The following is a 13855-nucleotide window of genomic DNA, read 5'->3' as shown; positions in this document are numbered from 1 at the left end:
TGCAGTGAGCCAAGATCACACCACTGCAGTCCAGCCTGCGGGACGGAGTTAGACCCTGTCTCAAAAAGAGATTGAGGTCGGGGGGTGGAGAGAGAGAGAAGTGACTTTTTATTCCAAAGCTAGCTTAGGGGAAGAAGTACAGGCTTCCTAACTTAAGGATATCACTACACCTCTGAGGCAGAAAGCAGGGATTTTAAAAGGAGACTTGGCCTGACTGGCAGGGAGGGGAGGAAGCAAGCCAGTGGGGGTCGGCGTAACACACTTCAGTGAATTAGAATTATCTACTGGGAGGTCCAGCTGGCGCCTTCCTGGGCGGGGCTAGCCTGTAAAAGTGGCTGAAACTCTCAAGATGGGAGAGAGTTTCGTCGGAGGCGTACTTTGGGTTGCAGACGGACTGTTGTCTCTCAAGGCAACCTCTAGGTGGGAGAGTGTTCTGCCTTGGAGATGCTAAGCACAGTTAGAGAAGCTTGTCCGGTAGGTGAAGGGAAGATACAAGATTATAACTGCATTTCTTTTTTTTTTTTTTTTTTGAGACGGAGTCTCGCTCCGTCATTTTGATCATTTTGAAACTGTGTGGCTTCATCTCATCGTTTGCTCTAATTTTATATGTTTGAGATGTTTTATAATTTTTAAAAAAGCTGAAAACACAAGATTAAGGATTACACTATATTGGCCGGGCATGGTGGCTCATGCCTGTGATCCCAGCACTTTGGGAGACTAAGGCTGGCCGATTCCCTGAGGTCAGGAGTTCAAGACCTGCCTGGCCAATATGGTAAAAATCCATCTCTACTAAAAATACAGAAAAAAAATTAGCTGGGCTTGGTGGCGGGTGCCTGTAATCGCAGTTACTCGGGAGGCTGAAGTAGGAGAATCACTGGAACCTGGGAGGCGGAGGTTGCAGTGAGCTGAGATTGTGCCACTGTACTCCAGCCTGGGTGACAAGAGCAAAACTCCTTCTCAACAACAACAACAACAACAAAAAGGACAGGATTACACTATATTTGGCACCAGACGAAACAGGGTTTAAATTCAAGTCTTACCATATTAAAGCATTTACATTAAAATACTCTGGGCCTGGGGGGTGGGGGAGTGGGGGGGTGAGGGCGGGCACTGTGGCTCACGCCTGTAATCCCAGCACTTTGGGAGGCTGGGGCGGGCGAATCACCTGAGGTCAGGAGTTTAGGACCAACCTGGCCAACATGGTGAAACTTCATCTCTCTACTAAAAATACAAAAATTAGCTGGGTGTGGTGGCGTGCGCCTGTAGTCCCAGCTACTCAGGAGGCTGAGGCAAGAGAATTGCTTCTTGAACCCAGGAAGTGGAGGCTGCAGTGAGTTGAGATAACACCACTGCACTGCAGCTGGGGAGACAGAGTGAGACTTCACAGCAAAAGGAAAAAAAAAAAAAAAAAAAAGAAAATTCCAAGGGAAGAAAAGAGATGAGACAAGATTGGCCAAATGTTGGTCATTGTAGCTGGAGTGATGAGCATGGGATTCTCCTCTGTTCTCTTGATGAGTAGGGAAATTTGAAGAATGTCTCTGATAAAAGTCTAAAAGAGAAACATCGAATCCTAACTGGCTGTGTGACCCTAAAACCTTACTCCGTCTCTTTGAACCTCAGATTTCTCAGGGCTTGGCACATAGCAAGCATTTCATACTCAGAAGCTGGTACTATTACTGTTGTGTTTTGTGGGGGGAGGTTTGTTTGTTTTGTTTGGAGACAGGGTCTGGCTTTGTTGCCCTGGCTGGAGTGAAGTGGCGCCATCATAGCTCACTGCAGCCTCGACCTCCTGGGCTCCAGCGATCCTCCTGCCTCAGTCTCCCGAGTAGCTGGGACCACCTGCACATGCTGCCCCACCTGGCTGTTGTTTGTATTGCAGCTGGTTTGCTCTGTGACTCAGCACAAGCTGATTGCTTTCTCCTTTGTCCTCCAGAGAAATCGCAAAGTCCCAAGCCCAAGGTGGCACGGAGTGGCCCCTGGAAGGACAGTGCCTACAGGCAGTGTCTGTACCTTCAGCTGGAAAACGTGGAGCAAGAGCTGCGGCTGGTGGGGCCCCGAGGCTTCCCCCAGCCCCACAGCCATGCCCGGGCCCTCAGGCAGCTGCAGACCCTGAAGAGCGGTCTGGGGGTACAGCCGGGCACCTGGGCCCCTACACATGCCAGGTAATCCACTTCCCTGGGCGCTGAGTGGGTGCCTGCCTGCCCCAGCCTGGGCGTCTCCGGAAAGGGCATTCTGAACAAACTTGGAAGGATGTCCACCTAGACCTCCCCAGGCAGAAACAATGCAGGATTGGCCGGGCGTGGTGGCTCACGCTCGTAATCCCAGCACTTTGGGAGGCCGAGGCGGGCGGATCACGAGGTCAGGAGATCGAGACCGTGGTGAAACCCCGTCTCTACTAAAAAATACAAAAAATTAGCTGGGCGTGGTGGCGGGCGCCTTTAGTCCCAGCTACTCGGAGAGGCTGAGGCAGGAGAATGGCGTGAACCCGGGAGGCGGAGCTTGCAGTGAGCCGAGATTGCGCCACTGCACTCCAGCCTGGGCGACAGAGCGACACTCTGTCTCAAGAAAAAAAAGAAAAAAAAAAAAAAGAAACAATGCAGGATTGCTGCACGCATTCAGGGAGGCCGGATTTCAACAGGGCTATTTGCTGGAAGGCACTCAGAGCCCTTTGTACCGCACATTACAGTTACAACAGTGTTCCTGTGTGCTGTTTCCCATCTGTGCACTTCACTCTTGGACCCGCTCCTGAACTTCTCAGGCTTAGTTTCCTAATCTGTAAAATGGGAATGATGACGCCTATCTCTTGATTCAAACTTAAAACAAAATGCATTTTTTAAGATAACCAGTGAACTTTGAATACAGACAAGTTACTAGGTGACATTTAAAAATTACTGTTAGTTTTGTTGTGTGAAAACAGCATCATAATTCAGTAAGAAAATGGCCTTTTTTTTTTTTTTTTTTTTTGAGAGAGTCTTGCTCTGTCACCCAGGCTGGAATGCAATGGTGTGATCTCGGCTCACTGCAACCTCTGCCTCCCAGGTTCAAGCGATTCTCCTGCCTCAGCCTCCCCGAATAGCTGGGATTACAGGCGCGCACCACCACATCCAGCTAAATTTTGTATTTTTAGTAGAGATGGGGTTTCACCACGTTGGCCAGGCTGGTCTCGAACTCCTGACCTCAAGTGATCCACCTGCCTCAGCCTCCCAAAGTGCTGGGATTACAGGCGTGAGCCACCACGCCTGGCAAAAATGGCCACTTTTGAGATGCGTTCCGAAGTGACTAGGAATTATTTTGTGTTATGTATGGAATTTATGTTGAAATTTTCCAGCCAAAAAAAAAAAAAACAAGGCTGGGGGGCAGGTGAAATAAGTATGACAAGGGGTGATACTGGTTGCCAGCTAATAAACACATGTGTTCCCTGTGCTCACTACTTTTTGTATGATGAGAAATTTTCTTTCTTTTTTTTTTTTTTTTTGAAACAGAGTCTTGCTTTTGTCGCCCAGGCTGGAGCACAGTGGCACAATCTCGCCTCACTGCACCCTCCACCTCCTGGGTTCAAGCAATTCGTCTGCCTCAGCCTCCTAAGTAGCTGGGACTACAGGCGCCCGCCACCACGCCTGGCTAATTTTTGTATTTTTAGCAGAGACGGGGTTTCACCATGTTGGCCAGGCTGGTCTCAGACTCCTGACCTTGTGATCCGCCCTCCTTGGCCTCCCAAAGTGCTGAGATTACAAGGATGAGCCACTGCGCCCGGCCGAGAAATTTTCTTAACAAAAACTTAAAACAAAATTATATGGTATCTACCTTCTAGGCTTGCCCTGAGCAATAACAGCAAATCTGTGTATAGCGTTTAGTGCGGAGACTTGCCCCTACTAAGCACTGAATAAATGTAACTGCTTTTACTCCATAGACTATGGCATATCCCTTTGAGATACGTATGGATTACAGAGAAGGAAACAGAGGGTCTGAGAGGTCCAGGAGCTTGGCCAAGGTCATGCTGATCGGAGTAGAGTGGGGTTTGACCTTGAGCTTGCCGGGGGGTGTAGCCACCCTAACTATGTCTGTCCACCTCTTTTGCAGCGCTCTTCGGGCGAGCAAACCCCCTCAAGGCCTGCCCTGGTGGTGCACCCTGGTGGGCTGGCTCTTGGTGGCGGCCACCAGTGGCGTGGCGGCCTTCTTCACCATCCTCTACGGCCTGCATTACGGGAAGGCCAGCTCCCTCAGGTGGCTCATCTCCATGGCTGTCTCCTTCGTGGAGAGTGTGTTCGTCACCCAGCCCCTGAAGGTCAGGACCCTGCCCCAGGCACCCGCCCTCCTCCCCTCCACCCATCCCTTCCCTACGGCCAGTAGTCTCATCCCTGGGCTTTCATTCCTTAATTTATCTATTCAACAAATGAACCTGGGGCACCCTCTCTGTGCAGGCCCAGGGCAGGAAAAAATAGTCCTGTCATATTACCCAAGGTTACCCTTGCCCTAGACCACATGTATACTTATAAATAAGACCCTATTTCATCAATGTTAACATCCATTTGATCTTGAGACAACACAACAATTTATGTAGCTACTTATTCTTTTTTTTTTTTCTTTTCTTTTTCTGAGTCTGCTTGCAAGGGAAAAGACAGCAATTTAAAGGAATTTTCCCTTTGGAAAAAACACCAAGTCATTATATGTGTGCCTCAGTTAGAAGCTACTCTCCTATTTCTGAGATGTAAAATTACACAAAAGAACATGTTAAGGTTGAAAAAATTCTGGCTCATCATGGTGGCTCAACGCCTGTAATCCTAGTACTTTGGGAGGTTGAGGTGGTCGGATCGCTTGAGTCCAGGAGTTTGAGGCTGCAGTGAGCTCTGATTGTGCCACCGATCTCCAGCCTGGGTGACAGAGCAAGACATTGTCTCAAAAAAAAAAAAAAAAAAAATTCTTTCGTCAGACAGCTTCCATGAGACCAGCTCCTGTAGATCTGTCAGCCTGGTATGGTGGAAAGAAAAAAATAAAGAAATAAATAAATCCTAAATCCAGGCGTGGAGCAGAGGAGGCAAGGGGCACAGTTTCCCTTGGAAGGAGTCAGGCAGTGAGCAATCCCTGAGGAACCCCTAAGGGGAAGAGATACTGGGTTGGGGTGTAGGTGAAGCCACAGAAAGGAGGAGATAATTTAAAGCGAATCTTGGTTGGGCACGGTGGCTCACGCCTGTAATCCCAGCACTTTGGGAGCCTGAGGTATGTGGATCACTTGAGGTCAGGAGTTCAAGACCAGCCTAACCAACATGCAGAAACCCTGTCTCTACTAAAAATACAAAGTTAGCCAGGTGTGTTGGTGCATACCTGTGATCCCAGCTAGTCAGGAGGCTGAGGCAGGAGAATCACTTGAACCCGGGAGGCAGAGGTTGCAGTGAGCCGAGATTGCGCCATTGCACTCCAGCCTGGGCAACAAGAGCAAAACTCCATCTCAAAAAAAAAAAAGAAAGAAAGAAAAAGAAAAAAACTACAAAATTAGTCGAGCGTGGTGGTGGGTGCCTGTAATCCCAGCTACTAGGGAGGCTGAGGCAGGAGAATCACTTAAACCCAGAAGGCGGAGGTTGCAGTGAGCCTAGATCATGCCATTGCATTCCAGCCGGGGCAACAGAGCAAGACTCCATCTCAAAAAAAACAAAGCTTATCTTTACACCTATGGGACTTTGCCAAATCCCCTCTCGTCCCCCATTCTTCCCTGAACAGCCTTTATCATAAGACTCAAAAAACATCCGACACCTCCCTTCAACACTAGGCTCGCAGGATGCTAATAACAGGGCTGCGTCTTGAGCCTTTCTGTTCCCCGACCGAACCACAGGATCCTCCTGTGTTTGTGCAGAGTAGGTGCAGAGATCACGTGGCTGAGGCCTTGCAGCTGAGACCACACACCTGAGCGCATTTCTTAATACTGGAGGAAAGGGAAGGAGCAGGGTGGGGAAGGAGCAGGGTGGGGCAGGACCCCTGTGCTGAAAGCCCAGAGGGAGAGCAATTCTCCTTGCAGAGAGATCAGGGACCCCTCAGGCAGGTGAGCAGTAGTAGGTGGGAAGACTCAGGGGAGTTCTAGGACTGGCCAGTCCCCCCTCTGGTCCGCGAGCCAAGGGCTTGCGGTCCAGCTTCATGACCACCTCCCGTCTCTGCAGAAGGGAGCTGCATTCCTGCAAAGCACAGGGCCCTTTGCAACACACAACGTGGGCCCAATCCCTGCACGCTAGCAGATAAGCGGTTGAGAGTTACCAGAGTGGGTTCGAGGATCTCCCTGGGTATTTTTCAGGTGCTGGGATTCGCTGCTTTCTTTGCACTGGTGTTGAAGAGAGTGGACGATGAGGAGGATACGGTGGCCCCGCTGCCAGGACATCTGTTGGGCCCAGGTAATATGCCTTGGTGGCTGGAGGCAGGTCTGGCCAGCTGTGGCCCTGATGAGGCTCAGTGAGCCCTGCAGAGTGCAACCTGTCGGGGGTCCTGGGCCTTGGGCCAGCTCCCCAGACCTTTGTTCCTCATCAGCCTTTCACCCCCAGTTCGTGAGCCATTCCCAAAAGGGCCAGGAAAAAAGTGACTCCATCGTCTCCTGAGTATCTGTGTTTGTTCCTTCCCTGGCATTTCTCCATGACACCCAAGTATGACCTGCCAGCTAGAAGAGCTGCCTCAGGGACGAAGCTGTCCACATGAGCGGTCCTTCTGTGTGTAATTCCAAGCAAGCAGCTTTCTTCTCTGAGACTCAGGGCCCTGGGCTTCAGAACAGAAACTAAAACAACAATCGGTTTACAGATGGGCTGCAAAAAGTGGCCGCAAATTAAGAATTTTAGGACAAAGCTCCGCAAACTACAGCTGAGGGGCCACATCTCTCCTGCTGCCTGTTTTTGTAAATAGAGGTTCGTTGGAATACGGCCACACTGACCCCTGCTTTAGGAGGCCACTGGCCAGTTCCCATCCTCCCGGCCTGACTTCTCACTTCCTAACCAAAATTCCCAAGGGTGGTGACAATAATCAGAAAACAAACATGCAAATAAAACTGAATCAACGTGGAATCATTGAGGCAATGGTCTTGCCTTTCAGGGAAAATAAAATAGAAACAAACAAACCAAATGCCGTGCACGTGCCTCACAGTGCAGCGTGGGAAACTCTTCAGGGCCTGTATTCTTCCATTCCAGGACAGTGTTTTAGATTTGCAGATCCAAGAGGTCCATTAAAATCTTCTCAATTCTCCACAGAGATGCCAGGCTCCAGACCATTAAATATTCATTCAGTCACCCCTTTGGCAAGTCCTCAGGGAGCTCTGGCTGCGGGCCAGGCCTTGTGATGGCTTGGGAATATAATTTACATAAAATTCACCCATTGTAAGTGCACAATTTGTTGATTTCAGTAAATGTATAGGGTTATGTAACCATCACTGCAATTCACATTTAGAACAGCTTCGTCACGCCACAACATTCTTTGTTGCCCATTTAAAGTCAATCCCCACTTCCAACTCCGGTCCCTGCCAACACAGCACCGATTGCAGGGGACAGGTTGCTGCCCTTGGAATGAACAGCCCATTTGGGGAGATGGCATCAACCAAGTAAATTCACAGGTAGACCTATAAGTGTGAATTATGGTAAGAAATAGGGTTGGGCAAGATCAAGAGAGGGCAGGCCTCTCTGCTGCGGTGGTGCCTAACCTCTCTGCTGAGAATGGGGGAAGGGAAAGATTGTACACCGAGCACCTGCAGAGGCCCCGAGGTGGGACAGTGGTGTCATTTTACTGCAACCATTTTATAGCAACCATTCACAGTGTGTCTGGAGCATGATGAGTTAGGGGTGGGGGGAGAATGGTTAGAGATAAGGGTAGAGGGGGTGGGCAGCAGGTTGTCAGAGTCTTATAGGAACTGTGGCAAGGCTGGGATGTGGAAGGCCTTTACGTAGGAGAATAATTATCTGTTTTATGATTTGTGTGTGTGTGTGTGAGACAGAGAGAGAGACAGAGTCTCACTCTGTTGCCCAGGCTGGAGTGCAGTGACATCATCTCGGCTCACTACAACCTCCACTTCCCGGGTTCAAATGATTTTCCTGCCTCAGCCTCCAGAGTAGCTGGGATTACAGGCACCCACCACCATGCCCAGCTATTTTTTGTATTTTTAGTAAAGACGGGGTTTTGCTATGTTGGCCAGGCTGGTCTCGAACTTCTGACCTCAAGTGATCCGCCGACCTTGGCCTCCTAAAGTGCCAAGATTACAGGCGTGAGCCACTGGGCCAGACTGTTTTGAAAGAACAGGAGGCAAGGCCCAGTGGCTCATGCCTGTAAACCCAGCACTTTGGGAGACTGAGGTGGGCAGATTGCTTGAATTCAGGAGTTTGAGACCAGCCTGGGCAACATGTGGAAACCCCTTCTCTACCAGAAATACAAAAAAATAGCCGGGCATGGTGGTGCATGCATACAATCCCAGCTACTTGAGAGGCTGATGTGGGAGGATTGCCTGAGCCCGAGGAGGTCAAGGCTTCAGTGAGCTGTGATGGCACCTCTGTACTCCAGCCTGGGCAACACAGCAAGATCACGTCTCTACAAAAAAAGTAAAATGAAAAACATTTTATTTTATTTTTTTAATTAAAAAAAATTTTTTTTTGAGACAAAGTCTTGCTCTGTCACCCAGGCTGGAGTGCAGTGGTGTGGTTTCGGCTCCCTGTGTAGCAGGACAAGCCGCAGACAAAACTCCTCAGATACCGAGTTAAAGAAGGAAGGGGTTCATTCGGCTGGGAGCATCGGCAAGCCTCCTGTCTCAAGATCCGTGCTCCCCAAGTAAGCAATTCCTGTCCCTTTTAAGGGCTCACAACTCTAAGGGGGTCCACGTGAGAGGGTCCTGATCGATTGATCAAACGGGGTACGTGACTGGGGGCTGCACGCACCAGTAATCAGAACGAAACAGAATAGGACAGGGATTTTTACAATGCCTTTCCATCTAATGTCTGGAATCTATAGATAACATAACCGGTTAGGTCAGGGGTCGATCTTTAACTACCAGGCTTAGGTCAGGCAGGCCCAGGCCTGGTTTCGGGCCTGGTTCCTTGGTTCCAGGTCTGGTTCTTAGGCGCTGGGCTACCTGCCTTTAGTTTCACTTCTCTTTTCTGAGTATAAAACAATATGAGAGGATCTGTCTCTCTTCTCTCACCTGCAACCTCCACCTCCTGGGTTCAAGTGATTCTCCTGTCTCAGCCTCCTGAGTAGCTGGGATCATGCACCACCACGTATGGCTAATTTTTGTATTTTTAGTAGAGATGGGGTTTCACCATGTCGGTCAGGCTGGTCTCAAACTACTGACCTCAGGAGATCTGCCTGCCTCAACCTCCCAAAGTGCTGGGATTACAGGCTTGAGCCGCCATGCCTGGCCTTAAAATGAAAAATAAATAAATAATTAAAAATTTAATTTAAGTTGATGAGGCTGGGCACGATGGCTCATGCCTGTAATCAAAGCACTTTGGGAGGCTGAGGCAGGCAGATCACTTGAGATCAGGAGTTCGAGACCAGACTGGCAAACATGCTGAAACCCTTTCTCTACTAAAAATACAAAAATTAGCCAGGCATGATGGCACATACCTGTAATCCCAGCTACTCGGGAGGCTGGGGCAGGAGAATTGCTTGAACCGGGGAGGTGGAGGTTGCAGTGAGCCGAGATCGTGCCACTGCACTCCAGCCTGGGCAACAGAGTGAAAATGTGTCTCAAAAAAAAAAATTAAAATTAAATTTAAAAAAATGAAGATACTAGGTAACAGACATGAGAGGACTTTGAGATATTTGTCACCCTCATCGTCGAATCCATCAGTTTTGGAGTGTCGGGGAAGGCAGTGCAGGGGCCAGAAAGATTTCAGGGAGGGGTTGACACCTCTGTGCTTTCCCTATGGAGGATCCGCCAGATGGAGGAGGTGTGAGACTCTAGCACCTGGGAGAGCATGGGCAGAGGTGTGGAGGGTAGAGCTGGGAAACGGCTCCCAAGGAAGAGGAATGCAGAGCCCATTGCAGCAGGTGAGAGAGGGGCCTACGGTTGCAAACACAGAGCCTGTCCTCCTCTGCCCATCTGGGGGTTGTCCTGGTGTCCTTCCCTCCACAGACCCCTATGCCTTGTTCCGAGCACGAAGAAACAGCAGCAGGGATGTCTACCAGCCACCTCTCACCGCTGCCATTGAGAAGATGAAAACCACCCACCTCAAGGAACAGAAGGCATTTGCCCTCATCAGAGAAATCCTGGGTAGGCAACCTTCCCGCTCGCTGGCTGTCAGCACAGCCTGAAACAGACAGACATCCTTACGGTGCTACTTTTGATAAGTCCCGCTTATCTTTTGGGCCTCAGTTTCCCTGGATATCAGCACACTCCAGCTTCTCCCGTACACTTAAAATCCTTCGGTGGCCTGTCATGACCGTTAAGACAAAACTCAAACCCCCTCCTGTGGCTCTACCCCCTTCAAGTGCCCGCTCCCGGCTCCCGAGACCCACGTTGTCCTCACATTGGCTTCTCCAGCACCTGCGACCTGCACCCTGTCCCCACCCCAGGCTTCTGCCCAGGCAGTTCCATCTCATCAGCCTGGAGTCTGCTCACTCCTCCTCCCCAGCCTTTCTTCTGCCTAATTCCTCTTAGTCTTATTTATTTATTTATTTATTTATTTTTTGGAGACAGAGTCTCACTCTGTCACCTAGGCTGGAGTGCAGTGGCACGATCTCGGTTCAAGCCATTCTCCTGCCTCAGCCTCCTGAGCAGCTGGGATTACAAGCTTGCGCCACCATACCCGGCTAAATTTTGTATTTTTAATAGAGACGGGGTTTCACCATGTTGGCCAGGCTGGTCTCCAACTCCTGACCTCAGGTGATCTGCCCGCCTTGACCTCCCAAAATGCTGGAATTAGAGGTGTGAGCCACCATGCTCGGACTTTTTAAAGATTTTTAATTTTTTTTTTTTTGAGACGGAGTTTTGCTCTTGTTGCCTGGGCTGGAGTGCAATGGCACGATCTCAGCTCAGTGCAACCTCCGCCTCCTGGGTTCAGGCAATTCTCCTTCCTCAGCCTCCCGAGTAGCTGGGAGTACAGGCATGCGCTACCATGCCCAGCTAATTTTGTATTTTTTTTAGTAGAGACGGGGTTTCTCCATGTTGGTTAGGCTGGTCTCAAACTCCCGACCTCAGGTGATCCACTCACTTCGGCCTCCCAAAGTGCTGGGGTTACAGGCATGAGCCACTGCGCCTGGCCTAAGGTTTTTAAATTTTTTGTTTAATTTTTTATTTTATTTTTTGAGATACAGTTTTACTCTGTCATTCAGACTGGTGTGCAGTGGCACCATCCCCGCTCACTGCAACCTCTGCCTCTGGGGTTCAAGCGATTCTCCTGCCTCAGCCTCCCAAGCAGCTGGGACCACAAACGCCCGGATAATTTTTGTTTTTTTGGTAGAGACGGGGTTTTGCCATGATGGTCAGGCTGATCTTGAACTCCTGACCTCAAGTGATCTGCCCTCCTTGGCCTCCCAAAGTGCTGGGATTACATGCGTGAGCCACTGGGCCTGGCCTAATTCCTCGTATTCTTTAAATCTCAGCCTAAACACTATGTCTGCAGCGTGGCTTTCCCGGCCCCTCTGGTGAAAAGCCTTCACACCTCAGGGAGCCTCTGAGTCTGGATTCCCAGAGTAGATTTGGGTGCAGGTAGCTGATTTGGGAGGTGGTCCTGGAAAGTACTGGTTGGAGGAGAAAGGGCAGTGGAGAGGGAAGGAAGCGGACAGAGGGTGCCTGACAGGTGGGTTTTAGGTGAGCCACTGGGTTTCAGTCCCACTGTGGACCTTGAGGAGAGCATGTAGTGCATGCCTCCAAGGTGTCCTACTCACTGGCGTCCATTCAAGTCTTCTGAGGTGGTTGGGGGGAGAGGGGAGGGCCTTGGAATGCAGATTCCCAGGCCCAGGAACCAGAGGTTCTGGTTCACTAAGAACCTGATCACTCATGTGATTGTGATGTGCAGCCTCCCACACTAAATATCTGCCCCTGAAAGATCCTCTACGTCACACTCAGCTGTCTCCAACAAGACACGTGAGCACCATGAGGGCAGGAACCTGTTTGTCTTCGCCACCATACCCTCAGCCATGCAACATGGCAAATGCCCCATTTTTAAAAATTCTATTTAAGAAATACTTAATGTAGCAGACACTGTTTTTTGTGTTTTTTTCTGAGATGGAGTCTCGCTCTGTCACCCAGGCTGGAGTGCAATGGCACGATCTCGGCTCACTCCAACCTCTGCCTCCTGGGTTCGAGCAATTCTCCTGCCTCAGCCTCCCAGGTAGCTGGGACTACAGGTGTGCACCACCATACCCGGCTAATTTTTGCATTTGTAGTAGAGGCGGGGTTTCACCATGTTGGCCAGGCTGGTCACGAACTTCTGACCTCAGGTGATCTACCTGTCTTGGCCTCCCAAAGTGCTGGTATTACAGGTGTGAGCCACCATGTCCGGCCTGCTAACACCGTTTTATGTGATTTCCGATTTTTTTTTCTTTTGAGGTAAAGTCTTGTTCTGTCACCCAGGCTGAAGTGCTATGGCATGATCCTAGCTCGCTGCAACATCCGCCTCCCAGGTTCAAGCGATTCTTCTGCCTCAGCCTCCTGAGTAGCTGGGATTACAGGCACGCGTCACAATGCCTGGCTCATTTTTGTATTTTTAGTAGAAACAGGGTTTCACCATGTTGGCCAGGCTGGTCTTGAACTCCTGGCCTCACGTGATCCAAAGTCCTGGGATTACAGGCATAAGCAACCACTCCCGGTGCTTTCTAATATTAACTGATCCCCTCATCACAGAATTGTCATTCCCATTTCATAGATGGGGAGAGTGAGGCATGGAGGGATAGAGTCACTTGTGAAGGGCGCCTGGATGAGATGTGGCAGAGCTGGGATATGGATCCAGGCGGGAGATCCCCTGGTCTGTGACTTTACTCCTCTCTGCCGCCTCTATAAAGATTGGTTCCATTGTCACCACAGGTGCAAGGGGCTGGTCTAGGGGCCTTTCCATTTCCTGACTTGGACTGGGTGGGAGTCGCGGTTCCTGCCTGACCAGGGGCTTTGCCTCCCTCCCCAGCATACTTGGGCTTCCTGTGGATGCTACTGCTCGTGGCCTACGGGCAGAGGGACCCCAGCGCCTACCACCTCAACAGACACCTCGAGCACAGCTTCACCAGGGGCTTTTCAGATGTGCTGGGCTTCCAAGAGTTCTTCGAGTGGGCCAATACCACCCTTGTGAGCAACCTGTATGGTCACCCCCCAGGTAAGTCCTGCAGCCCTGGGGCTGTGTCAGCCTCCTTGTGCCTTCTCCTGGCTAGGAACAGATGTGGGGCACTGTCAGCATCAACCTCATAAGAAAACCAGGCCGAGTGTGGTGGCTCACACCTGTAATCCTAGCACTTTGGGAGGCTGAGGCGGGAGGATTGCTTGAGGCCAGGAATTCGAGACCAGCCTGGCAACATGGCAAGACCCAGCATCTTTGAAAAATAACAAAAATTAGCTGGATGTGATGCGTCATGCCTGTAGTCCCTGCAACTCAGAAGGCTGAGGTGGGAGGATTACTTAAGCCCAGGAGGCAGAGCCTGCAGTGAGCCAAAATTGCACCACTGCACTCCAGCCTGGGAGACAGAGCAAGACTCTGTCTTTAAAAAAAAAAAAAAAAAAAAAAAAAAAAGAGGCTGAGTGCAGTGGCTCACGCCTATAATCCCAGCACTTTGGGAGGCTGAGGCGGGCGGATCACTTGAGGTCAGCAGTTCAAGACCAGCCTGGCCAACCTGGTGAAACCCTGTCTCTACTAAAAATACAAAAATTAGCCAGACGTGTTGTCACGCGCCTATAATCACAGCTACTTGGGAGGCT

General features: G+C 50.3%; 1 protein-coding gene across 1 annotated transcript in view; it reads left to right on the top strand.

The window, feature by feature from the left end:
* LOC129493461 (polycystin-1-like protein 2) overlaps positions 1–13855 on the top strand; it is a 123718-nt gene that overhangs the window by 78217 nt on the left and 31646 nt on the right. The window contains 5 exon segments of the mRNA XM_055299679.2: positions 1934–2162; positions 4081–4285; positions 6281–6377; positions 10085–10222; positions 13074–13259. Of these exon segments, the coding sequence (XP_055155654.1) occupies positions 1934–2162; positions 4081–4285; positions 6281–6377; positions 10085–10222; positions 13074–13259 (855 nt within the window).

This window comes from Symphalangus syndactylus, chromosome 11 (genome assembly GCF_028878055.3).
Source record: "Symphalangus syndactylus isolate Jambi chromosome 11, NHGRI_mSymSyn1-v2.1_pri, whole genome shotgun sequence".
Lineage (NCBI taxonomy): Eukaryota > Metazoa > Chordata > Mammalia > Primates > Hylobatidae > Symphalangus > Symphalangus syndactylus.
This window is presented reverse-complemented; position numbering and strand designations above follow the sequence as displayed.